We start from the raw sequence: 27,633 nt of genomic DNA, 5'->3' as shown, positions 1-27,633 counted from the left end.
CACTATGGCCTGTGACGTTTTTGCACGCTCTTACGGAAACACCCTGTACTACTCACATGTAGGCCATAATTAATTCCAAACGATAACCAGTAGATGACCCAACATTATTTGTCCCATTGTAATAAATACCGTCTAGAGATACCGAACTATCAGTTTAATAAGTCACAGCTGCAAAATACTTACACGAGTTCTTTACAGACGAATGGAAAAACTGGTGGAAGCCGACCTCGGGGAAGATCAGTTTGGATTCCGTAGAAATATTGGAACACGTGAGGCAATACTGACCCTACGACTTATCTTAGAAGAAAAATTAAGGAAAGGAAAACCTACATTTCTAGCATTTGTAGACTTTGAGAAAGCTTTGACAATATTGACTGGAATACTCTGTTTCAAATTCTAAAGGTGGCAGGGGTAAAATCTAGGGAGCGAAAGGCTATTTACAAAATGTACAGAAACCAGATGGCACTTATAAGAGTCGAGGGACATGAAAGGGAAGCAGTGGTTGGGAAGGGAGTGAGACAGGGTTGTAGCCTCTCCCCGAAGCTATTCAATCTGTATATTGAGAAAGCAGTAAAGGAAACAAAAGAAAAATTTGGAGTAGGTATTAAAATCCATGGAGAAGAAATAAAAACATTGAGGTTCGCCGATGACATTGCAATTCTGTCAGAGACAGCAAAGGACTGGGAAGAGCAGTTGAAAGGAATGGACAGTGTCTTGAAAGGAGGATATAAGATGAACATCAACAAAAGCAAAACGAGGATCATGGAATGTAGTTGAATTAAGTCGGGTGATGCTGAGGGAATTAGATTAGGAAATGAGACACTTAAAGGAATAAAGAAGTATTACTATTTGGGGAACAAAATAACTGATGTCGGTCGAAGAAGAGAGGATATAAAATGTAGACTGGTAATGGCAAGGAAAGCGTTTCTGAAGAAGAGAAATTTTTTAACATCGAGTATAGATTTAAGTGTCAGGAAGTGGTTTCTGAAAGTATTTGTATGGAGTGTAGCCATATATGGAAGTGAAACGTGGACGATAAATAGTTTGGACAAGAAGAGAATAGCTTTCGAAATGTGGTGCTACAGAAGAATGATGAAAATTAGATGGGTAGATCACATAACTAATGATGAAGTACCGAATAGAATTGGGGAGAAGAGGAGTTTGTGGCACGACAAAAAAAAGTGATCGGTTGGTAGGATATGTTCTGAGGCATCAAGGGATCACAAATTTAGCATTGGAGGGCAGCGTGGAGGGTAAAAATCGTAGAGGGAGACCAAGAGATGAATACACTTAGCAGATTCAGAATGATGTAGGTTGCAGTAAGTACTGGGAGATGAAGAAGCTTGCACAGGATAGGGTAGCATGGAGAGCTGCATCAAACCAGTCCCAGGACTGAAGACCACAGCAACAACAACAAGAGATCGGTAATCCAATTTAAAATAGAGCAGAATACAGGGAACCTTATCCCGATACTGGAAATCTAGAATAAGAATAAAGCGGTAAACGAGATGGATGTTAAAACAAGAGATATGTCTAGGTGGTGAGATCTACGTTCATACTGGCAAGGTAGAATCAACCTCACGAAGTATGATTGTACGATAGCTCAAGTTTAGATAAAATGCTGCTTACAAAATGGACCATCTAAGTAAAATAAAGACTGGGGAACAGCAGAATGCAAGGAACATCATCCTGATACAGGAAGTCAAGAACAAGGATGAGCCGCTAAGATTGAATGTAAAAGTATGAAACGAATGACGTGTAGATAATGAAACGAACGTTCTTGTGGGTAATGTAAAATAAATGTCATAAAGCAGAGCCTTTATGACTGTACAGCAGTGACGAATGTCCATGGTGCTTACAAAGTAGACAGTCATCTAAATAAAAGAAGGAATGGAAAAAGGAAACATAAAATCTTATATAGACATAGCTGAGGCTTAATACCGTCCTGACAACTTTGAGGTCCACAGCGACTACCTCGAGGCTCACGAGGAAAGACCGGCTGCGGCGCGTGAGTCACGTCACGTGACACTGCAGATCTTACGAGTGACAGAAGCCGTCTCTGGCGCGGGGCGAGGAACCATTTCAGACGAATTTAAAAATTTTTGACTGCGCTTTTAAATCTATGCAAGGTCCCGATAACACATGACAAGACATTTAGAGGTTATCTTTGCAATTACCTGCTTATTTCAAGCGGGCCCTGTACGAAGCCGAGCTTTCGCGAAGTTTGACAGACAAGCCCACTAGTGTGACGTCACAGGTTCTTTGCAGCGGCCGTGTATCTCGTTGGCCCCGTGACCGCATAGAAGAACTGAGAACTGAGCTGGACCGGAGCCGGCACCGACGAGGAGGTAGTGCGCATGCGCGTAGCAACGCATGCAACGCGAGGCGACGTAGGAAGAAGATCGTAAATAGCGGCAGAGAAAGATGGGCAGCAAGTGAGGAAAATACGAGAACCTAATATACAACAGCTATTTTATTTTTAAAACAAGTGGTCAGCCATCCATAGTGGAATACAATTATAAATTAAAAGGACTTATATAGGATTTCATTATTAAACTTCTTTCTGTATCGCAAATACATAAATAGCTATCTGTTAGTCCCGCAATTATCAACAATTCTAGAGGTTAGTCACGGAACGGCATAGCAAAAAGTGGGATTTCAGGGACGAATATGAAATAACTGCATGTGAAAATGGTTTAATCTTATAATTAAATATTTCTCTGAGACATTTAAGGGGGGGGTAGGTCGTCAGACGGACCGACTTGGAGCAGGAGAGGCATCACACGACACTTTAATTTCCAGTGTCTATACTTTTACAAATAAATTCATAAAACTTTGTCAGCATGACCAGGAAGGATTCAGGATTCACACTCATTGCAGTGGAAGCTCGAAAACATAACAAAATAATTTTTTTTACGTGTGAAATTTCATCATTTTTTCGCTTACTAATGGCGGCATTTGTTGCTATAGGTACACTTTTCTTCATACGTTAGAGAAATTCTTCGATAAATTTTGCACAGCATACATACCATACTTACAGGTGTATGAAACTCTAGAATTTAATTAATTCATGTTTAGAAAAAACACAAATTTTATAGTTAATTACCTCAATTTTTACCACAGTTTTTAATAGATTTGGAAAATTCTAGAGTTTCATACACCTTTAAGTATGGTTTGTATGCTGTGCAAAATTCATCGAACCATCTCTCTTATTTATGAAGAAAAGCGTACCTATAGCAACAAATCCTGCCATTAGTAAGTGGAAAATATGATGAAATTTCACATGTAAAAGAAATTACTTCGTTATGTTTTCGAACTTCCACTGCTATGAGTGTGAATTCTGAATCCTTCCTGGTCATGCTGACAAAGTTTTATGAATTTACTTGTAAAAGTATAGACAGAGGAAATTAAAATCTCCTGTGGTGCCTCTCCTGCTCCAAGTCGGCCCGTTTGACGTCCTACCCCCATTAAGTCTGTTTTTAGTATCTACGATAATGATCGAAGCAGATGAAATGAATTAAAATTTGTGCTGCGACCGTGACTCGAGCCCAGATCCTCATGCTTGCTAGGCAGCACAAATTTTAAAGCATTTCGTCTGCTTCGATCGTTATCGTAGATAATAAAAAGAGAGTTAAGTGTCTCAGGGAAACATTTAATTATATGATCTATAAGAACACCAATGGTACAAGGACGTCCCATTACGTCCAATGCTGGGTGATTGCTAATATTGGAGAGCCCTGGCAGTAGTGACGATATGTAACGGAAAAATGAATTGAAGTTTTTGTTTGGGAGGGGATTCCGCTTAGGTAGTTCGTACAGCAATATTGACCATCGTACTGCGGTGGTGTAATGATTAGCATTTTTACCTAGGACGTACAGCCGGAACGGTAGCTCAGCGTGTTTGGTCAGAGAGTAATGTGCCCTCTGCAATAAAAAAATCTGAGTTAATAGATCAAAAACGAACTTAAATGGATGTCTTACGACGTCCACCTCGAGCAGACGCAACGAACTAAAGCGAACAAAATGAAAATTAAAAAAAAAGCACGTAAACAGACCCGGGTTCGAGTACCGGCCGCAGTACAAATTGTAATTCATTTCGTCTGTCTCGATCATTATCGTAGGAAATGGATTGAATTAGGTTGTTGTATATACGCAGTTGAAGTTTGTCATTCTAGTTCCCCATTGAGGATACGTACTATGGGACGCTATTTGCATCTTAACATGTAGATCTCTTCGAGACGTTGAGATTATATCCCTTTATTTTCCGATGAACACTTTTTAAATTATTTTGCAAATTTACACTACCGGCCATTAAAATTGCTACACCACGAAGATGGCGTGCAACAGACGCGAAATTTAACCGACAGGAAGAAGATGCTGTGATATTCAAATGATTAGCTTTTCAAAGCATTCGCACAAGGTTGGCGCCGGTGGCGACACCTACAACGTGCTGACATGAGGAAAGTTTCCAACCGATTTCTCATACACAAACAGCAGTTGGCCGGCGTTGCCTGGTGAAACGTTGTTGTGATGCCTCGTGTAAGGAGGAGAAATGCGTAGCATCACGTTTCCGACTTTGATTGTAGCCCATCGCGATTGCGGTTTATCGTATCGCGACATTGCTGCTTGCGTTGGTCGAGATCCAATGACTGTTAGGAGAACATGGAATGGTGGTTTCAGGAGGGTAATACGGAACGCCGTGCTGGATTCCAACGGCCTCGTATCACTAGCAGTCGAGATGACAGGCATCTTATCCGCATGGCTGTAACGCGTTGTGCAGCCACGCCTCGATCGCTGAGTCAACACATGGGGACGTTTGTACGACAACAACCATCTGCACCAACAGTTCGAAGATGTTTGCAGCAGCATGGACTATCAGTTCTGAGACGTGGCTGCGGTTACCCTTGACGCTGCATTACAGACAGGAGCGCCTGTCATGGTGTACTCAACGACGAACCTGGGTGTACGAGTGGCAAAACGTCATTTTTTCGGATGAATCCAGGTTCTGTTTACAGCATCATGATGGTCGCATCCGTGTTTGGCAACATCTCGGTGAACGCACATTGGAAGCGTGTATTCGTCATCGCCATACGGGCGTATCACCCGGGGTGATGGTATGGGGTGCCGTTGGTTACACGTCTCAGTCACCTCTAGTTCGAATTGACGGCACTTTAAACAGTGGACATTTCATTTCACATGTGTTACGACCCGTGGCTCTACCCTTCATTCGATGCCTGCGAAACCCTACATTTCAGCAGGATAATACACAGCCGCATGTTGCAGGTCCTGAACGGGCTTTTCTGTATAGAGAAAATTTTCGCCTGCTGCCCTGGCCAGGATATTCTCCAGATCTCTCACCAATTGAAAACGTCTGGTCAATGGTGGCCGAGCAACTGGCTCGTCACAATACGCCAGTCACTACTCTTGATGAACTGTGGTATCGTTTGAAGCTGCATGGGCAGCTGTACCTGTACACGCCATCCAAGCTCTGTTTGACTCAATGTTCAGGCGTATCAGGTCGTTATTATGGCCAGAGGTGGTTGTCCTGAGTACTGATTTCTCAGGATCTATGCACCCAAATTGCGTGAAAATGTAATCACATGTCAGTTCTAGTATAACAGATTTGTCCATTGAATTCCCGTTTATCATCTGCATTTCTTCTTGTTGCAGCAATTTTAATGGGCAGTAGTTTATAATAGAGGATCCCTCCTTACCCAGACTGTTACTTCAGGTTGACCTACAGTTAGCTAGATTGAGGTGTTCATTAAATATCGTGGAGAACCTTCTGTCTGTTTGTTTAGTTGTGCAACATACACAAAACTGGCTGCATACATAACTTACATAACGTATACACCATAATGTAGAGGGAGAATGAATTTTTTTCTCTTTTTTCCTTCCTTATTTTTTTCAAATGAAGTTGACGGGTTCCACGGACCTTATCAAGACTCAAACATCTACGATGTGCATATGCGGCCTGAAGCGAAGAATGAAAATTTGTGCCAAGGCTAGGATTCGAACCCAAATCTCTTGCTTATTAGACGGAAGTGCTAACCACTACGCCTCCCTGTCACAGTTGCTTTACTCCTCAATCCAAATTACCGTTCATAGCTCAGCTCGTTTGATATTCCCACTAAACTGGAACAGAAATGAAGAGGCTATCGAGCTGTAAGAATATAGCAAGTAATCATCGAATGAAACGTGGGTTTCAGCCTGAAGCCCAGGTACAGGGGCCCCAATCAGGTGAAACTATCTGGTTCCAGAGAACTTGGATTGGAGAGGTAAGCGCGCTAGCGTAGTCTATGCAGTCATGCAAAGCTACTGTGCCGGGGTGGGGCGGTGGTTACTGCATGGAGACCAGGCCCGAGCGAGGTGGAGCAGTGCCTAGCACACTGGACTCGCATTCGAGGGGACGACAGTTCAAACCCGCCTCCGTCCATCCTGATTTAGGTTTCCCACCATTTCCCTAAATCGCTTCAGGCGAATACGGGGATGGTTCCTTTGAAAGGGCACGCCCGACTTCCTTCCTCACCCTTCCCTAGTCCGATTGGACCGGTGATCCCGCTGTTTGGTCCCCTCCCCCAAGTCAACCAACCAACCAGGAGACCCGGGTTCGCATCCAAACGTTGCTACAAATTCTCATTTGTCGCTGCAGTCTGCATATATAGATTGTTATGTTTACTTCTTGCACCGTGAGAGGCACTCAGATGCCTTGCTCATACTGTGGCATCAATCAGTCAGGCCTGCAAGATGAGTGGTCTGCCAAGGGAGTGGACTTATTCTAATTTGTCAGTGACTGATTATGAGCTCTAGTACCCATAATTAAGCTACAAATTATTTTCATGTTTGAATATTACGCATCGCAAACGGATAACGCACATCTGACTATTAGCAATTTACACAACTCTGACTGTTCACTACGCACTGGCAATACCACATTTTCTTTCTTATTTAACGGCTTTGATCAACACGTGGCCATCGCACTGAATGTGAATGGCGCACACATTATAAATTCTGGATATCATGACAACATACAATTCGAAGAACAAGGCCACCAATCTTCTTCTTTTCACTATCTTTTTTCTTAATTCCGATAAATTCTATTATTCTATTATTAAATTTTTATACAATAATTACACATGAGAAACTCCGCCCAGTGGGCATGGCTTTACAATGGTGATTCTCTATCTTATGGTCTCGTAATTATCAAACGCTACATTGCACTTTCTGGATAGGATGGTGGATCTTTTGCTATATTTTACACTTAGACTCCCACACCCATCATCACGAAAATTTACTCCAGACCGAGCGGCACAAAAAGGAACATGCATAACCCACTGCCTCTGAACCTATCTTGCTACTCTCCCATGCCAACCACACATACTTCAATTACATGAAACACACCACACTGGGAATATGGAATACAACACAAGGAATAGTCACAACGTTATAATCACATCACTTTTAGCTTTCCCACTTCGATTTAGTATTCATCCCAGTTTCACACGACACTGCCCCACTTCGTAGCTTTTCTTTCCTACAATGAACTCTGGAGGATATATGCACGTCTTCCTGTGCAATGCAAGCCAAGTGGCGTTGCTGGATAGACGGCTGACTCACCTTGTTTCACTCTCGGAGTATTATAGTTTGAATCAAGCGTCACATGGAAACATAACACGCAAAGTAATATTAAGAACATATTCGTCACACACGCGAGTCCTCAACTGATACTATGGACGAGTACTTCTCTTTATCCTTTGTCTCATACACAGGTTGAGGCTCACACAGTACTCACCACGTGGAAGTACTCGTCTCTAATTTCAAGTCCTGCACACGCCATTTCTTAAATATTTCCAACTTACAGTACACACGCCAGTAATTCAGCTTACCTTTAGCAATCGGAAGTATTTCAAGTTAGTACTAGCAATCGCAAGTATTCCAGCTTAGTACTATCACTTGCAAGTACTTCAACTTATTGCTATACGTGGTTTCACTGTGACCGTTGGTCACTTCCGAAGATTACTACGATCCCCTTAATTTTACCTGCCTGTCATTTAATTCTCCCCCCAAAAGTTCCTGAAATAGAGAAATAATTATTCCAAACTACTCTTAAGTATTTCACATGCATACCATTTTCTCCACTCTTTTGTCTTTACGGAGCACACCTAAGACAGGTCTTACCAACACAAGATCCAGCGCCAGAGTGCTGAAACATGGCCGTTCTTCAAGTCATCTCGCACCTCCGGCGAAGTGGGAGAGCACCTTGCTACCGTGTTGGTCAGCCACATTTCAGGCGCTCAAAGCTCAGGTAAATTTCATCTCTTTGGTCCCACCAAAGGTGACCAAAGGTGACCAAAGGACCGTCTCAAATATGATCATATATTCCACATTCACTATCTGCGGTTAGCAGAGGACCATACATTCATTCATTTCACAGATGTCACCAAATTGGGTGTAGGGATTTATTTTGTGGGAGTGCACATGTGATCAATTAAATAAATAAATTGTCATTCTTTCCTACACTGGTATCCGGCTATGATGTATTAAGTGAAATTGAGTTATTATTAGAAAAAATATGTTGTTCTGACAAGAATAACGAAGAATGTTGTACCTATTTTAAATGTGGGGCGGTACAGTACCCTTTCAACCGATCTGTACCTGTTTGTTCCCTTGTCCAGGCGCTGTTACTATTTGAGAAGTAAGTAATGAATAGCTTGTGTAGGACTGCGCATAGGTTGTCCAATGGGGATCATGCAGGAGCAACCTGTGGGGAATGAACTCAATGACAACACCCATTAATACAGCAATAGTCTTAAAAGTCTTCATTGCGACAGTACAAAACAAGAACAGTGCCCTGTTCAAGACAGAAAAGGCATGCAGTCAAAAAGCCGAGAAAGGAAATACAAACTCCTGTGGCCAACATCAAAAATCATAAAAGGGAAAAGGACCATGAAATCGTATACATCTCTCTATTGCGTGTCCAAGAATTCCATGAGCTACAAATCAAAAAACGCTGCGGAGCGAAACAAATGTATCTTGAGCAAATGATCCACCGGACCCACCGAACAAAGCCTATCTTGGTTTGTGGAATATGGAGTAATGGTGATCTGATGCTTAACTATACTGATAAACCCGCATAACAGGAAGAAGCGCTAAACGATCTGTAACAACTCAAGAGGGTTTCAAGGACCGCCCACGGGAAGAAATGTGGAAGATACTAACAAATACGGATTTGGGAAGAAAGTCTACATACGATAGGCCCAAGAACTAGGAGAAGTGTCAAAGGTAATCTCAAAATTCACGGGACATATTCTTTCAACTAACTTTTAAAATGCGAGAGATTCCCCCTGTGTAGTCGTACATACATGTAGCTCACGTAACAGCAAGTTAAATTTTAGGTTAAGAAACTAAAAACACAAACAATCATAGCTGAAAATTTATACCTACACTAGAACACACAGTTTGCGTTACAGGTTCAATTCTGGCTCTGAGCACTACGGGACTTAACTGCTGAGGTCATCAGTCCCCTAGAACTTAGAACTACTTAAACCTAACTAACCTAAGGACATCACACACATCCACGCCCGAGGCAGGATTCGAGCCTGCGACCGTAGCGGTCTCGCGGTTGCAGACTGTAGCGCCTAGAACTGCTCGGCCACTCTGGCGGGCACAGGTTCAATTCTCCGGACTTTGTAATTAATTGCACTAAAATATTTAGCAAAAAGCTGAGGTATGAAAATCAACTCGTCAAGAAGACATTAATTTTATATTTTCTTGTCGTATTACAAGGTGCAGTTTTTCTTAACGGGAGAGAAAAACGTTTCACCTCTCCGCTATGAAGAAGAGTTATTTTACTTCACTTTAAGACGAGGTAGTCACTCACAAAATAAGAATCATTATGAAGTCATGAGGATGTGTTATACCTAATTTAGTTTAGGAAAAAGTATCCCTTTTTGTTATTAGTAACATTTCTAAAGCAACTCAGATAATTGAAGGGAAATGCAGTAACAATTTTTCTTTTTTCTTTCTTGGAGAACGTAGGAGAGAAACTCGTCTGTGAAGGCATGCATAACTAGAGAGCGAAAGGAAGACCAGAGAGTGATATTGAAAAAACGTATCTTAACTTCTCGGCTACAAAGACAAAGGCCTGTGTTAGAACCCTCGTCTATCATGCGATTGCTTCTATTATTCGTCGCTTGTTTCACCTCTAACAATGAGAAAAATTCCACTTTCAGTGCACATACAACGAGAAAAATGCCAAGTTAAGGTGCACCATGTTTTGGACTACATACTGAACTACTGGATCCGGTGTAACTCGCTGGGTAAGTTCAAAGACAAGAGCGTACTGCCCCCAAAAGAACAGTACCTGGTAACCCACTGCAGCGTTCAAAAGCTTCGGGATGAGCCCAGTTTTACTTGCCCTTCAGCATAACGAATCCAACATAAAAATGCTCCGTATGCGGATGTCCTTAGCAGTTCAACTGACTTTGCCCTTGCCAGACTTCCCTTTCATTGCCTGGTAACAGGAGGAAAGCATACTTTACGTAAATAGTGAAATACACTGCCACAAAACAAATCAGTGTGCCTGGAAAGACGACTTCGATTTTGCCACCTGGAGTGAGACGTGGTATTTAATGGTATTAAGGGAAACGGGGAAGGGAGAACCCACCACAGTAACTTTCTTTTCACACAAACTGTTTATTTAACAATACATAATCATAAATTTGTTTTCCTTAGAAATTAACAAATTTGTGAAATGAATAAGCTTTTGAAAGAGCAATGAAAACAAGAACAAAATGACAACAATTACAAGGGCCCGGACTTGCGGCCCGCCCGTTATCGGGTGAAACAGCGGTGCTTACTACCGCACTGGACACAGCCTGTCTTATTAACTGCCTTTCTGCACCACATGAAAACATTTAAGTAATATTGACGACAAGTGTGCTTCAATTACTCAAACAGATGACATTACTTTCTTAAAATTTGGACACTCTGTGTCGAAAGGTTCGGGATTAATACCCTTCTGCAACACATGAAAACTATTTAAGCACCACCCATGACAAGAGTGATTCAACTATTGAAAACAGATGACGTAACTTTCAGTTTGAAAGCTATATGTCGAGAGGTTCGGAGTTAAGATGCGCATCTGTTCTTAAAGATTAAACACATTAGGCAACAACATGACAATGACTAGGCTTGATCCGAAGTGAGCAACCTAAAGTTCTATGTACTCACTTGGCAGAAAATCCTAAGAAATTTTGGTCTTATGTCAAAGCGGTAGGTGGATCAAAACAAAATGTCCAGACACTCTGTGACCAAAATGGTACTGAAACAGAGGATGACAGACTAAAGGCCGAAATACTAAATGTCTTTTTCCAAAGCTGTTTCACAGAGGAACACTGCACTGTAGTTCCTTCTCTAGATTGTCGCACAGATGACAAAACGGTAGATATCGAAATAGACGACAGACGGATAGAGAAACAATTAAAATCACTCAAAAGAGGAAAGGCCGCTGGACCTGATGGGATACCAGTTCGATTTTACACAGAGTACGCGAAGGAACTTGCCCCCTTCTTGCAGCGGTGTACCGTAGGTCTCTAGAAGAGCATAGCGTTCCAAAAGATTGGAAAAGGGCACAGGTCATCCCCGTTTTCAAGAAGGGACGTCGAACAGATGTGCAGAACTATAGACCTATATCTCTAACGTCGATCGATTGTAGAATTTTGGAACATGTTCGAGTATAATGACTTTTCTGGAGACTAGAAATCTACTCTGTAGGAATCAGCATGGATTTCGAAAAAGACGATCGTGTGAAACCCAGCTCGCGCTATTCGTCCACGAGACTCAGAGGGCCACAGACACGGGTTCCCAGATAGATACCGTGTTTCTTGACTTCCGCAAGGTGTTCGATACAGTTCCCCACAGTTGTTTAATGAACAAAGTAAGGGCATATGGACTATCAGACCAATTGTGTGATTGGATTGAAGAGTTCCTAGATAACAGAACGCAGGATATAATTCTCAGTGGAGAGAAGTCTTCCGAAGTAAGAGTGATTTCAGGTGTGCCGCAGGGGAGTGTCGTAGGACCGTTGCTATTCACAATATACATAAATGATCGTGTGGATGACATCGGAAGTTCACTGAGGCTTTTTGCGGATGATGCTGTGGTATATCGAGAGGTTGTAACAATGGAAAATTGTACTGAAATGCAGGAGAATCTGCAGTGAATTGACGCATTGTGCAGGGAATGGCAATTGTATCACAATGTAGACAAGTGTAATGTGCTGCGAATACATAGAAAGAAAGATCCCTTATCATTTAGCTACAATATAGCAGGTCAGCTACTGGAAGCAGTTAATTCCATAAATTATCTGGGAGTACGCATTAGGAGTGATTTAAAATGGAATGATCATATAAAGTTGATCGTCGGTAAAGCAGATGCCAGACTGAGATTCATTGGAAGAATCCTAAGGAAATGCAATCCGAAAACAAAGGAAGTAAGTTACAGTACACTTGTTCGCCCGCTGCTTGAATACTGCTCAGCAAAGTGGGATACGTACCAGATAGGGTTGATAGAAGAGATAGAGAAGATCCAACGGAGAGCAGATCGCTTCGTTACAGGATCATTTAGTAATCGCGAAAGCGTTACGGAGATGATAGATAAACTCCAGTGGACGACTCTGCAGGAGAGACGCTCAGTAGCTCGGTACGGGCTTTTGTTGAAGTTTCGAGAACATACCTTCACCGAGGAGTCGGGCAGTATATTTCTCCCTCCTACGTATATCTCGCGAAGAGACCATTAGGATAAAATCAGGGAGATTAGAGCCCACACAGAGGCATACCGACAATCCTTCTTTCCACGAACAATACGAGACTGGAATAGAAGAGAGACCCGATAGAGGTACTCAAGGTACCCTCCGCCACACACCGTCAGGTGGCTTGCGGTGTATGGATGTAGATGTAGATTTCAGTGAGCAACCAAGATGCGACTGGACACCAACTCGTCCCTTTTGACGGTCTTATTCTGACTAAAGCCCTGGTGACAGTTGGCTGTTAACATTGCTTCTCAGTTATGGAGGCCGCTCTGAGGGAACGTATTAAAACATTACTTATGAGCGCTTATTACAAGAGAACTCACTCTGTGGAACCACAAGATCCAAATAAAAATAGATAAAAATGACCCGACCTTTCAAAGATAGGAACGCACAGCTTAGTACAACAGGTAGTTCAGATTATCTCAAATGCAATTACAATCAAGGAACTGAAACGGTTAAGATCTAAATGTAACCACAAAACCCCTGTTTGGTTAACGGCAACCTGTGCCTAGGTCCAATCGTCCCGACTGTATTTTCGACGAGGAGCTGATTCATTAAAACATTAATGATCGGGTGTAAACTAGAAAATAAAGGACATGTAACATCAGAACAAATTTTCAAACGACAACTAGTGTGTAGTACAATACTACAGTCTATATTTACGACCAAAGAGCCAACCGAGTAAAACTCTGAGGGTCGGGTACAAACCAAAAGAAAATAAATGAAGACAATATAGTAAGCAGACAAATTTTTAAACGACAACCAGTGTCTTAGCACAATACTACGACCCATATTTACGACCAAAGAGCCGACCGAGTAAAACTCTGAGGGTCGGGGACAAACCAGAAAATTATTAGGAAGTCGGGTGGACAAGACACCAATCACCACGAGGATTACAGAATGTCTCTCCCCTTTATCAGCAAACAGCCCCATGGATGCACGGTGCGCCGCGGCTGTTACTAAGCGGTGCTGATGACAACCAGCTAGAAGGTTTGCTTGTAGTCGACGCTGACCCCAGTGAAGTACTCCGGTATCTTCGCTCTGCACAGGCCCTCCAGGATCATGGCTTCGGCCACTGGTACCCCATGACCACCTCTTGTCGCGACACTGCCGCCAATCCCCAAACTTGATGCCTCTCTCTCGGACCAGCGAACCTGTATATACGAGGGTCACCTTCGACATTACGTAATTGCCTACTAATCTGTCATCTCTCTACATAACAGGCAATATCCTGACTGTCTGACTGACTCATGATCGCCCAGCGCATACGGCTAAGGGCAAAAAGCGAAGTTTGGAGAACGGGGGCGTCAGTCAAGAAGGGATTTTCGCAATTCCAACCCCTAAGGGATAAAATAGGGGGTGAAGGGTTTTTGTTTTGTTTTAAATGCCGCCATTATAATTTTGAATCTAACTCGGCAGGTTAGCCGAGAGCGGTAATGCGCTGCTTCCTGGACTCGGGTAGGCGCGCCAGCCCCCGATTCAATCCGCCCGGAGGATTAACGGCGAGAGCCAGTGTGCCGGCCAGCCTGTATGTGGTTTTTAGGTGGTTTTCCACATCCCGCCAGGTGAATACCGGGTTGGTCCCCACTTCCTGCCTCAGTTCCACGACTCGCCGACCTTTGAAGATGTTCGCACTATTTCATGTCTTATACTAGACGTAGACAGCTTGGGACACTAATTCCATCCCGGGGGGTACAGGGTGGTTACAGGAAGGACATCCGGCCACCCTCTGACACTACCATTGCCAAATCCATAGTAACAAGGGCGACCCTGTGTTGGAGTGGGACAAAGGCCCAAGGAAAACGATAATAATTTTGAAGCCAGATCTATGGGAATTGGTATTTGGTTTCTTGATCAGAAATAAATAAATACATGTTTCAGCATTTTCGGTAATTTAGCCCTATAGGGGTGATATAGTGGGTGAAAGATTTTTTTAAAAATATATCTCTATTAAAGAACTAAGAAAGTATTTTTAAACCTATATCCATGAACATTGGTATTTGAATTCTTGGTTAAAAATTAAAATAGTTCTCGTTTCAGTGGTTTTGAAAATTGAAACCCTACGTTTGCGAAATAGGGGTGAGATTTTTTATGGAAATGTTTTATTATGAATGCATTTTTAAAGCTAAATCTATGAGAATTTAAAGTTTGACTCCCCGTTAAAAATAAAAAATGCGTGTTTTAGTCTTTTTGAAAATGCACCCTCTATGTGAACGAAATGAGGATGAAAGTTTTTGTGGAAATACTCGGTTTTGGAAGCATTTTTGAAGCTAAAACTATGAAAATTTGTATTTGGCTACTCTGTTAAAAATAAAACATACGCATGTCACTGTTTCTGGAAATTCAACCTCCGATGGGGTGAAATATGAGGTGAAAAGTTTTATGAAAATATTTCATTGAAAAAGCATTCTTCGAGCTAAAACTTCGAAAACTGGTGTTTCGCTTCTCGGTTAGAGATTGGAAAAATACTTGTTTCACTGTTTTTAGGAAATTCAACCCCTAAGGGGGTCAAATAGGATCAGATTGATTCATTGACTCGTCTTTGCCCAGTCCGAACTGGTAAGGATAGAAATTTGAAGTTTGGAGAGGAAGTGGATCTTACGCTGTAGGCTTCGTTTAAGAAGGGTTTGACAGAAATTCCATTCCTGAAGGAGATTAAAGGCTGTTTGAAAGTACATCGCTATTAAGAGAATTTTGAAACTAGAACTATGAAAACTGGTATTTGGTTTCTCGGTCAGAAAATAAAAAAAATTATGTGTTTAAAAAAATAATTATTAAATAGCTACTAAAACATTTTAAGGGTACATCTATGACAACTGGTATTTGGTTTCTCGGTTAGACATAAAAAAACACGTGTTTCAGTATTTCTGGAAATTAAACACCTAAAGAAGTCCTATAGCTCATGAAAATTTATAAGAAAATATTCTGTTACATTAAAAAAAATTTAAAGCCAAATTCACGGAAATTTTTTCACCACTCGGTTAAATATAAAGAAATGTTGGTTAGGGGATGAAAGTTACTATGGAAGTATCTTCACAAGACTGCAAAAGGCATGATTAACAAAAACTGTTGACTCCAGCTACAAGAATCGCTTGTATGGGCTTAATAAGCGTGGAAAGCTTAGAAGGTGTTGCAGTTTGTGAACAACATAAATATTCGATTAAATAAATACAAAAAAAAAAAAAAATCTATGCATGTCATACGCGAGCGAAGCAGTGGCGCTAAACTAGCAAATGATCAATTTATTTATTTGTGTACTTTTTTTTTGCATTTCAGAACGGTTGTTATGATACTCCATGATCCATGAACTCAGCGACAGAAAGTCGGTTTCGAGACAAGGGCGCAGAAATTCGAATTCATTCCCTAGAATCAGGTATAGCCCTTGTAAGAGGACGTCAAGAATATTACTGAGTTACAGGCAACGTCTTCACAACCACTCTAATAGCAAAGAAGAGAGTCCATCAGTGTCTTCACCTATATCGTGTGCATGTGAAGCTACTCGTGGCGATTAGATGCCGCCAGCCGTGGTGGCCGAGCGATTCTAGGCGCTTCAGTCCGGAACCGCGCGACTGCTACGGTCGCAGGTTCGAATCCTGCCTCAGGCATGGATGTGTGTGGTGTCCTTAGATTAGTTAGGTTTAAGTAGTTCTAAGTTCTAGGGGACTGATGACCTCAGAAGTTAAGTCCCATAGTGCTCAGAGCCATTTGAACCATTTTTTTTATTAGATGCCGCAGAGATACCACTTTGCGGAAGTATTTATTGCTACGTTACACCAAAAGTTCAGAATCGCTATACACGTTTGTATCAGAATGAGATTGGGTGATTTATCGGATCAACCGATATGTGACATGGTGGCTGAGTGTTCGTCAGAACAGGGACATACGCAAGTAGTCCTGCGAACACGTCTGTTGTCTCGCAAGAGGGCACTGTCAACAACATTTGTGAAGACAAAGAAGAAAGGGTTGATGTTCACGGTAACCTGTATCTAAATCTACATCTACATTTATACTCCGCAAGCCACCCAACGGTGTCTCTTGGAGGGCACTTTACGTAACTCTGTCATTACCTCCCTGTCCGGTTCCGGTCGCGTATGGTTCGCGGGAAGAACGACTGCCGGAAAGCGTCCGTGCTCGCTCGAATCTTTCTAATTTTACATTCGTGATCTCCTCGGGAGGTATAAGTAGGGGGAATCTATATATTCGATACCTCATCCAGAAACGCACCCTCTCGAAACCTGGACAGCAAGCTACACCGCGATGCAGAGCGCCTCTCTTGCAGAGTCTGCCACGTGAGTTTGCTAAACATCTCCGTAACGCTATCACGCTTACCAAATAAGCCTGTGACGAAACGCGCCGCTCTTCTTTGGGTCTTCTCTATCACCTCCGTCAACCCGACCTGCTACGGATCCCACACTGATGAGCAATACTCAAGTATAGGTCGAACGAGTGTTTTGTAAGCCACCTCCTTTGTTGATGGACTACATTTTCTAAGGACTCTCCAAACGAATCTCAACCTGGCACCCGCCTTACCAACAATTAATTTTATATGATCATTCCACTTCAAATCGTTCCGCACGCATACTCCCAGATATTGTACAGAAGTAACTCCCTCCCCCCATGAACCATGGATCTTGCCGTTGGTGGGGAGGCTTGCGTGCCTCAGCGATACAGATAGCCGTACCGTAGGTGCAACTACAACGGAGGGGTATCTGTTGAGAGGCCAGACAAACGTGTGGTTACTGAAGAGGGGCAGCAGCCTTTTAAGTAGTTGCAAGGGCAACAGTCTGGATGATTGACTGATCTGGCCTTGTAACAATAACCAAAACGGCCTTGCTGTGCTGGTACTGCGAACGGCTGAAAGCAAGGGGAAACTACGACCGTAATTTTTCCCGAGGGCATGCAGCTTTACTGTATCATTAAATGATGATGGCGTTCTCTTGGGTAAAATATTCCGGAGGTAAAATAGTCCCCCATTCGGATCTCCGGGCGGGGACTACTCAAGTGGACGTCGTTATCAGGAGAAAGAAAACTGGCCTTCTACGGATCGGAGCGTGCAATGTCAGATCACTTAATCGGGCAGGTAGGTTAGAAAAAGTAAAAAAAAATCAAATATGGGTAATGCAGGAGTAGGTTTAATAATGAATAGGAAAATAGGAATGCGGGTAAGCTACTACAAACAGCATAGTGAACTCATTATTGTGGCCAAGATAGATACGAAGCCCACACCTACTACAGTAGTACAAGTTTATATGCCAACTAGCTCTGCAGATGACGAAGAAATTGAAGAAATGTATGATGAGATAATAGAAATTATTCAGATAGTGAAGGGTGACGAAAATTTAATAGTCATGGGTGACTGAAATTCGAGAGTAGGAAAAGGGAGAGAAGGAAACGTAGTGGGTGAATATGGATTGGGGGAGAGAAATGAAAGAGGAAGCCGTCTGGTAGAATTTTGCACAGAGCATAACTTAATCATAGCTAACACTTGGTTTAGGAATCATCAATGAAGGCTGTATACATGGAAGAACCCTGGAGATACTAAAAGGTATCAGATAGATTATATAATGGTAAGACAAAGATTTAGGAACCAGGTTTTAAATTGTAAGACATTTCCAGGGGCAAATGTGGATTCTGACCACAATCTATTGGTTATGACCTGTAGATTAAAACTGAAGAAACTGCAAAAAGGTGGGAATTTAAGGAGATGGGACCTGGATAAACTGAAAGAACCAGAGGTTGTACAGAGTTTCTGGGAACAATTGACAGGAATGGGGGAAAGAAATACAGTAGAAGAAGAATGGGTAGCTTTAAGGGATGAAGTAGAGAAGGCAGCAGAGGATCAAGTAGGTAAAAAGACGAGAGGCTAGTAGAAATCCTTGCGTAACAGAAGAAATATTGACTTTAATTGATGAAAGGAGAAAATATAAAAATGCAGTAAATGAAGCAGGCAAAAAGGAATACAAACGTATCGACAGGAAGTGCAAAATGGATAAGCAGGGATGGCTAGAGGACAAATGTAAGGATGTAGAGGCTTATCTAACTAGGGTTAATATAGATACTGCCTACAGGAAAATTAAAGAGTTCTTTGGTGAAAAGAGAACCACTTGTATGAATATGAAGAGCTCAGATGGAAACTCAATTCTAAGCAAAGAAGGGAAAGCAGAAAGGTGGAAGGAGAATATAGAGGGTCTATACAAGGGCGATGTACTTGAGGACAATATTATGGAAATGGAACAGGATGTAAATGAAGATGAAATGGGAGATACGATACTGCGTGAGTAGTTTGTCAGAGCACTGAAAGACCCGAGTCGAAACAAGGCCCCCGGAGTAGACAACATTCCATTGGAACTACTGTTTCAATGGAATGGCTCTCCCACGGCCGTGGGAGTGCAGTTCTGACAAAATTCTATCATCTGGTGAGCAAGATGTATGAAACAGGCGAAATACACTCAGACTTCAAGAAGAATATAATAATTCCAATCCCAAAGAAAGCAGGTGTTGGCAGATGTGAAAATTACCAAACAGTCAGTTTAATAAGCCACAGCTGCAAAATACCAACACGAATTCTTTACAGACGAATGGAAAAACTAGTAGAAGCCGACCTCGGGGAAGATCAGTTTCGATTCCATAGAAATACTGGAAGACGTGAGGCAATACTGACCTTACGACTTATCTTAGAAGAAAGATTAAGGAAAGGGAAATCTACGTTTCTAGCATTTGTAGACTTAGAGAAAGCTTTTGACAATGTTGACTGGAATACTCTCTTTCAAATTCTGAAGGTGGCAGGGGTAAAATACAGGGAGCGAAAGGCTATTTACAATTTGTACAGAAACTAGACGGCAGTTATAAGAGTCGAGGGACATGAAAGGGAAGCAGTGGTTGGGAAGGGAGTGAGACAGGGTTGCAGCCTATCCCCGATGTTATTCAATCTGTATATTGAGCAAGCAGTAAAGGAAACAAAAGAAAAATTCGGAGTAGGTATTAAAATCCATGGAGAAGAAATAAAAACTTTGAGGTTCGCCGATGACATTGTAATTCTGTCAGAAACAGCAAAGGACTTGGAAGAGCATTTGAACGGAATGGATAGCGTCTTGAAAGGAGGATATAAGATGAACATCAACAAAAGCAAAACGAGGATAATGGAATGTAGTCAAATTAAGTCGAGTGATGCTGAGGGAATTAAATGGTTCAAATGGCTCTGAGCACTATGGGACTCAACTGCTGAGGTCATTAGTCTCCTAGAACTTAGAACTAGTTAAACCTAACTAACCTAAGGACATCACAAACATCCATGCCCGAGGCAGGATTCGAACCTGCGACCGTAGCGGTCTTGCGGTTCCAGACTGCAGCGCCTTTAACCGCACGGCCGCTGAGGGAATTAGATTAGGAAATGAGACACTTAAAGTAGTAAAGGAGTTTTGCTATTTGGGTAGCAAAATAACTGATGATGGTCGAAGTAGAGAGGATATAAAATGTAGACTGGCAATGGCAAGCAAAGCGTTTCTCAAGAAGAGAAATTTGTTAACATCGACTATAGATTTAAATGTCAGGAAGTCATTTCTGAAAGTATTTGTATGGAGTGTAGCCATGTATGGAAGTGAAACATGGACGATAAATAGTTTGGACAAGAAGAGAATAGAAGCTTTCGAAATTTGGTGCTACAGATGAATGCTGAAGATTAGATGGGTAGATCACATAACGTATGAGGAAGTATTGGATTGGGGAGAAGAGAAGTTTGTGGCACAACTTGACCAGAAGAAGGGATCGGTTCGTAAGACATGTTCTGAGGCATCAAGGAATCACCAAGTTAGTACAGGACGGCAGCGTGGAGGGTAAAAATCGTAGAGGGAGACCAAGAGATGAATACGCTAAGCAGATTCAGAAGGATGTAGGCTGCAGTAGGTACTAGGAGATGAAGAAGCTTGCACAGGATAGAGTAGCATGGAGAGCTGCATCAAACCAGTCTCAGGACTGAAGACCACAACAACAACTGCTACCAGTGTTTGTTCCGCTATCATATAATCATACAATAAAGGATCCTTCTTTCTATGTATTCGCAATACGTTACATTTGTCTATGTTAAGGGTCAGTTGCCACTCCCTGCACCAAGTGCCTATCCGCTGCAGATCTTCTTGCATTTCGCTACAATTTTCTAATGCTGCAACTTCTCTGTATACTACAGCATCATCCGCGAAACGCCGCATGTAAGTTCCAACACTATCTACTAGGTCATTTTGTTATATCCTAGCCAGTAATGCCACCCGAGCCCGCTGCCAAAAGGTTGGCAGCATCAAAGTCCGGACGCCGTCCGCATAAGCAGCGCCAGCGAGACAGGAAATCGCCGCAAGTCTGCGCGCGCCACCGCTGGCTTCTGGTTTCTCAAGCGCTGGAGTCGCGAGCGCTAGGACAGTTCTGTATTCGCCGCTCAGTTGTATACTCGCCACCGAATTGTGTACTTGCTAGTCAGTTGTGTGTTCATCGCAGCAGAGTTGTTGTTTGTCGTCAGCCGACGCTGACCAAGCCGCTCCGACTCGAACTAGACAGATCTCTGTAGACACGGAGTTCACTACTGTGTTTCTGTATCCTCGTTAATAAAGATAAGTACCGACTTTTATTTAATCAGAGTGTTTGGGTTTTCATCTTCTGTTCACTGTTCCAGCGGACCGGTCGGCCCGCTATTAAAAGTGTGGCGGTGACTTCGTAAGCCGTTTCTACAGCGAATTGCTTGCCGCTACGAGCGCTGCCACAAAACTGGCGACGAGGACAGCCGAACTCGTGCGCAGGGCTGGTTCAACTTGTTTCTGTTTATACTAATTATAGCGATAAAATTTTGGGGGCTGGTTTAATTTGTGTTCACTATGTCTGCCGACTTACAACAGTTGATCTTGTTACAGAGTCAGCAAATACAAAGTCTGGTAGAAGCAATCGCCAAACAAGCGGCTAATCCTCCAACACAAAAGGAACAAGCACAGGCAGCACCACCTTTCCGTGCTTTTGATGCATCACGAGAAGAATGGCGAGAATATTTCGCGCAGTTGCAGGCGCACATGACAGTCTACAAAATCACAGGTACTGAGCGGCAGCTTTATTTAATTTCCACTGCAGGCGTGGAAGTCTATCGACAACTTTGTAAGTTGTTCCCGGAATCCAAGCCAGAAGCTTTGGACTATGACGTTGTTGTTAACAAGCTTGCTGAGTATTTCGAGTCGCGAGTTCATGTGGCAGCAGCCAGATTCAAGTTCTTCAGATTAAAGAAACTGCCACATCAATCTAATAAACAGTGGTTAACAGATTTACGGGTCCTCACCCGTCAGTGCCGATTTAATTATGTGTGTGGAGCTTCCTACTGTGATGTCATGTTACGAGACGCTATTACTCAAAACATTGCAGATTCTCGTATTCGTGCTGCTATCTTAAAGTTGCCTGACCCGTCATTAGAGACTGTGATGAACATCATTGAAGCCCAAGATACTTTTGACTATGCTGAGTGTGAGTTAGATCAGCCATGTATTTCTCAAATTGCCTGTGCTAAGCAAGTTATGTCACGCCCGCGGCCCCACCGGCAGAGTCAGACTGTAAACACTAGCCGGCCGCGTCATGTTAAACACATTCGTCAGCCGCGTGTGCAAAATGATAGAGTTAAGTCTTGCCCTAAGTGTGTTCTTGCTCATCCTCGTGAACGTTGCCCGTTAAGAAACGCGGTTTGTCACTTTTGTCACAGGAAAGGACACATCCAGACTGTTCGTTTGCGTAAACGCAAGAACAATTCTAGTGCTGCCCAGCCCATGGATATTCATGTTCTTCAAAGCCAGCCCGCCCAGAAGGTCGCGTTTACAGACTCTTCCACGGTTCGTGTGGGTAATAAACTTGTTCGCAATAAGCCACCCACCCAGCCCTCTGCTATGCGACCCAAGCGTAATTCAAACGCTGTAAAAAGTAATGTACAGACTGCAAGTGAAGCGGGAGTTGTTGTTCCACCCGCCCAACCCACGAGTTGCCGTAAGCAGCGAACGCGCGCTAAACGCGCTGATTTTGTGTCTTCCGCCTCCACTGCACCGATCCAGAGACAGTGTAATAAACTATTTGTGAAGCTACGCATCCAGGCTAAGACCTTCAATTTTCAATTAGACACTGATGCGTCTGTGACTCTCATAAATAGTGCTACGTATGCGGCTATCAGCCGCCCTAAACTTTCAGCGGCAAAACATTCTTTGGCTACTTATAGTGGAGAACAAATTCCTGTGTTAGGTGTATGTAGCGTGCCAGCCACATTCCGTGGCAATACAAAAACAGTTTCATTCACAGTGCTCCGCGCTACAGACAGTGTAAACATTTTCGGATTAGACTGTTTTGACTTGTATGGCTTGTCTATCCAAGACAATGTGTTGCAAATTAATTCTGTTGTTGTTCCTCAAGACAGCATAACCGATTTGAGTAAACAATACAGTGACATTTTTAAAGACGAACTAGGTTGTGCTGAGAACTTTGCCGCTCATATTACGTTAAAAGATAATGCTCAGCCTCGATTTTTTCGTGCTCGTCCAGTGCCTCGCGCCCACCGGGCACCTGTAGCAGATGAACTTCGTCGTTGGCAAAACAATGGTGTTATTCAACCCGTTTCAGCGAGCCAGTGGGCTTCTCCCTTAGTTATTATAAAGAAACCGTCTGGCAAGTTACGTTTGTGTGCTGATTTTAAGTCGACAGTTAATCCTCAGACTGTCATTGATTCTTTTCCTTTGCCTAGACCGGACGAGCTGATGGATAAGTTCGGGGAAGCTCGTTTCTTTTCCAAAATTGATCTCCGTGAAGCATATTTGCAATTGCCCCTCGACGAGCAATCACAACAGTATTTTGTCATAAACACGTCGTTGGGGTTGTTCCGTTTTCTGCGTTTGCCTTTTGGTTGTGCGTCAGCTCCAGCTGTTTTTCAGCGTTTTTTGTCACAACTTCTGGCTAATGTGCCATCGTGTTGCTACTATTTAGACGATATTGTTGTGTCCGGTCGGACGCCTGCTGAACATTTCCGTAATTTGGAGTGTTTGTTTAAAGTGTTGTCTCAGGCAGGCCTACGTTGCAACATCGATAAATGTTCATTTTTCCTTACGGAGATGGAGTATCTGGGACATGTTATTAATGCTCAAGGCATTCATCGCTCCCAGTCACATTTAGCAGCTATTCGTGATTTGCCTGCCCCTCGCAATCTGCAGGAATTGCAAGCAGTTCTTGGAAAATTGACATATTATATTAGGTTTATACCTAATGCATCACAGATTGCTGCACCGTTGCATCGTCTCCGCCGTAAGAATGTTCCGTTTGTGTGGTCAGCTGATTGCCAATCAGCCTTTCAGCAGCTTAAAGAGGCTTTATTGAATGATCGTTGTCTGGTCCATTACGACCCTAACAAGCCTCTGGTGTTAGCTTGTGATGCCTCTTCTTTGGGCCTCGGTGCTGTGTTGTCTCACCGAGTCGGTAACACCGAACGTCCTATTGCGTTCGCATCTAAATTGCTAAACAAAGCTCAATGTAATTATAGCCAATTGGACAAGGAAGCGTTGGCTATTGTGTTCGGTGTCAAAAAATTCCATCACTACCTCTATGGTAGACCATTCTATTTAGTAACAGATCACAAGCCCCTGACGTCACTGTTTCATCCGTCTAAACCAGTTCCTCAGCGGACAGCTCAGAGACTACAACGTTGGGCTCTTTTGTTATCGCAATACCAGTATGAGATACTGTATCGCCCTACAGCTCAGCATGCAAACGCTGACGCGCTTTCTAGATTGCCGATTGCTGCGGATGATGTCTTCGATTCCTCTGACGACTCTTGCCATCAGATTGACGCCGATGAGTATCAATCCCTCCGGGATTTTCCGATTGATTATCGTCAGGTGGCACGTGAGACAGCTACGGATCCTCATCTGAGTTTACTATTACGTTTTGTTCAACGTGGTTGGCCGTCCAAGGCAAAGGACATATCGGATCCTGTGGTTCGTCGCTATTATCCGCAACGTCATCTGTTGTCTGTTTCGCACGGAGTTTTGCTGTTACGCACCGAGAATGACCAGCTTCGTGTAGTGGTTCCCCAAGTGCTCCAATCCAAGGTCCTTGACTTGTTGCATCAAGGTCATTGGGGAGTGGTCCGCACCAAGCAGCTTGCCCGCCGTCATTGTACATGGATCGGCATTGATAAGCAGATTACGCAGATGTCTACAGATTGTTCGACGTGTGCCGAACACCAAGCTGCTCCGCCTCAACGCTATTTTGAGTGGGCACGCCCTGCCGGTCCCTGGCAGCGAGTACATATTGATTTCGCTGGTCCATATTGGAATTCTCGTTGGCTCATCGTGATAGATGCATTTAGTAATTTTCCGTTTGTTGTGCCCATGCAGTCTACAACGTCTGCACAAACTATACAGGCGTTGACTTCAATTTTTTGTATTGAGGGTCTTCCAGAAGTTTTAGTGTCTGACAATGGTCCACAATTTACCTCTGCTGAATTTGAAAGTTTTTGTTCTGCCAATGGCATTCGCCATGTTCTTACTCCGCCGTTCCACCCTCAATCGAATGGTGCAGCGGAACGTTTTGTACGCACATTCAAGGATCATATGGACCGCCTTCGTGCTACGCACTCTCGTCAGCAGGCCCTCATCACGTTCCTGTCGTCGTACCGGACCACGCCACGCGACGGCCCTTCGCCTGCGGAGCTTCTCCACGGCCGTCGTCATCGCAACCTACTACGGTTGTTGCACCCCCCGGATCGACCCGCCGCTTCTGAGCATCGCACGCGTTTTCAGCGCAACGACGCCTTTTTTTTCAGAGTTTATCACGGTCGCCGTCGTTGGGAACGTGGTACCGTGATAAGTGTCCAGGGTCGCGGTTTTTATACTGTTCAAGGTGCTACTGGGGTGCACAGGAGGCATCAGAACCAGTTGCGCCGCGCTGGCCGCCCGGATTCTGCCGCTCGTTCTTTGTCCACAGATTTGGTCCGCGGCGGGTTCCAGCCGCACCTTCCGACTTCGCTGCCGCCCCCAGGGAAGCAGCAGCAGCCGTCGCCGCTACCACGCCGACAGCCCGTCCCGTTGATGCCTCCCGCGCAGCTTCATCCGGGAGCGCCCCAGGTGGTCGCTCCGGCGCCTGCGGTCCCTCTTCAGTTGCCACCGCCTTCGGAGCTGATGGACGTCGACCCCTCAGCCGGGCCGCCTTCCCAAGCGGTGGCTGTGCAGCCTGTCCTGCAGCCGCTTTCCTTGGGCACCCCCAAGGAGTCTGACACCGCAGCGCCTTGTCCGGCGCCCACTCAGCAGCCGTCGACGCAGCGTCAGGAGACGCTGCCTCTCTTCGTGGGTCCCGACGCCCCGTCGCGTCCAGTACCAGAAGCTGCGCCCGTGGTCACAGGCGTGCACCCTGACCTCGGTTTTCAGTCGGTGTTTCCCGAGGCCCCGCGCAGCAAATGCTGGGGTGCGGACCGGGGACTGCCACCGACAACAGTCTCCGCCCCGGTCTCGTCCGCTACGCCTGCGGCCAGACCCCTCCCCCGCCGTCGACGCTCGCCACGTCATTATTCAACGACGGTGGGGCGATTTGGGGGGGAGGAGTGTTATATCCTAGCCAGTAATGCCACCCGAGCCCGCTGCCAAAAGGTTGGCAGCATCAAAGTCCGGACGCCGTCCGCATAAGCAGCGCCAGCGAGACAGGAAATCGCCGCAAGTCTGCGCGCGCCACCGCTGGCTTCTGGTTTCTCAAGCGCTGGAGTCGCGAGCGCTAGGACAGTTCTGTATTCGCCGCTCAGTTGTATACTCGCCACCGAATTGTGTACTTGCTAGTCACTTGTGTGTTCATCGCAGCAGAGTTGTTGTTTGTCGTCAGCCGACGCTGACCAAGCCGCTCCGACTCGAACTAGACAGATCTCTGTAGACACGGAGTTCACTACTGTGTTTCTGTATCCTCGTTAATAAAGATAAGTACCGACTTTTATTTAATCAGAGTGTTTGGGTTTTCATCTTCTGTTCACTGTTCCAGCGGACCGGTCGGCCCGCTATTAAAAGTGTGGCGGTGACTTCGTAAGCCGTTTCTACAGCGAATTGCTTGTCGCTACGAACGCTGCCACAAAACATTTATATATATTGTGAAAAGCAACACCCCCGTAACACTACCCTGTGGCACGCCAGAGATTACTTTAACGTCTGTAGACGTCTCTCCATTGAGAACAACATGCTGTGTTCTGTTTGCTAAAAACTCTTCAATCCAGCCACACAGCTGGTCTGATAGTCCGTAGGCTCTTACTTTGTTTATCAGGCGACAGTGCGGAATTGTATCGAACGCCTTCCGGAAGTCAAGGAAAATGGCATCTACCTGGGAACCTGTATCTAATATTTTCTGGATCTCATGAACAAATAAAGCGAGTTGGGTCTCACACGATCGCTGTTTCCGGAATCCATCTGTGGACCCACATCATGGTACGAAAACAAGCCCTAAAAGATTGCAGAATCATACTTGACCTTGACTGTAACCTCCATATACTGCGGGTTAACGCCGTCATTGGGATGTCGGTGCATCCGGCAACTTGCATAGTTTTAGGAAAAAGTGGCAAAACTGTAACTCGCGACACCACACTACACGACTTAAGTCAGCTACTGAGCAGTTCCTGCGATGTGTTTCTGTGTCGTTGCGAGAAGTGGCATTTGCGAAGCGCTCGACCCCTTCACGTCCTTTCCTGAAATTCGGAAATTGGTTGAGATGTACCCGCGTTCACTGTAGCAGCAATAGCGTCGTGTTTGAAGCCGACTGATATTGAGAAGTCTCAACTCTCGTCTGCGATGCCTGTC

The 27,633-nt window shown here is 44.0% G+C and overlaps 1 protein-coding gene across 1 annotated transcript in view; it reads left to right on the top strand.

Annotated features, from left to right (window-relative positions):
* The first annotated feature begins 22,596 nt into the window (after positions 1-22,596).
* The window catches only part of LOC124550776 (vegetative cell wall protein gp1-like), a 52,654-nt gene continuing 47,617 nt past the window's right edge, over positions 22,597-27,633 (top strand). Inside the window, exons 1-2 of the mRNA XM_047125499.1 lie at positions 22,597-22,810; positions 25,790-26,203. Coding sequence (XP_046981455.1) covers positions 22,597-22,810; positions 25,790-26,203 — 628 coding nt within the window. The remainder of the gene's footprint in view (positions 22,811-25,789; positions 26,204-27,633) is intronic.

This window comes from Schistocerca americana, chromosome 9 (assembly GCF_021461395.2).
Source record: "Schistocerca americana isolate TAMUIC-IGC-003095 chromosome 9, iqSchAmer2.1, whole genome shotgun sequence".
NCBI lineage: Eukaryota > Metazoa > Arthropoda > Insecta > Orthoptera > Acrididae > Schistocerca > Schistocerca americana.
This window is presented reverse-complemented; position numbering and strand designations above follow the sequence as displayed.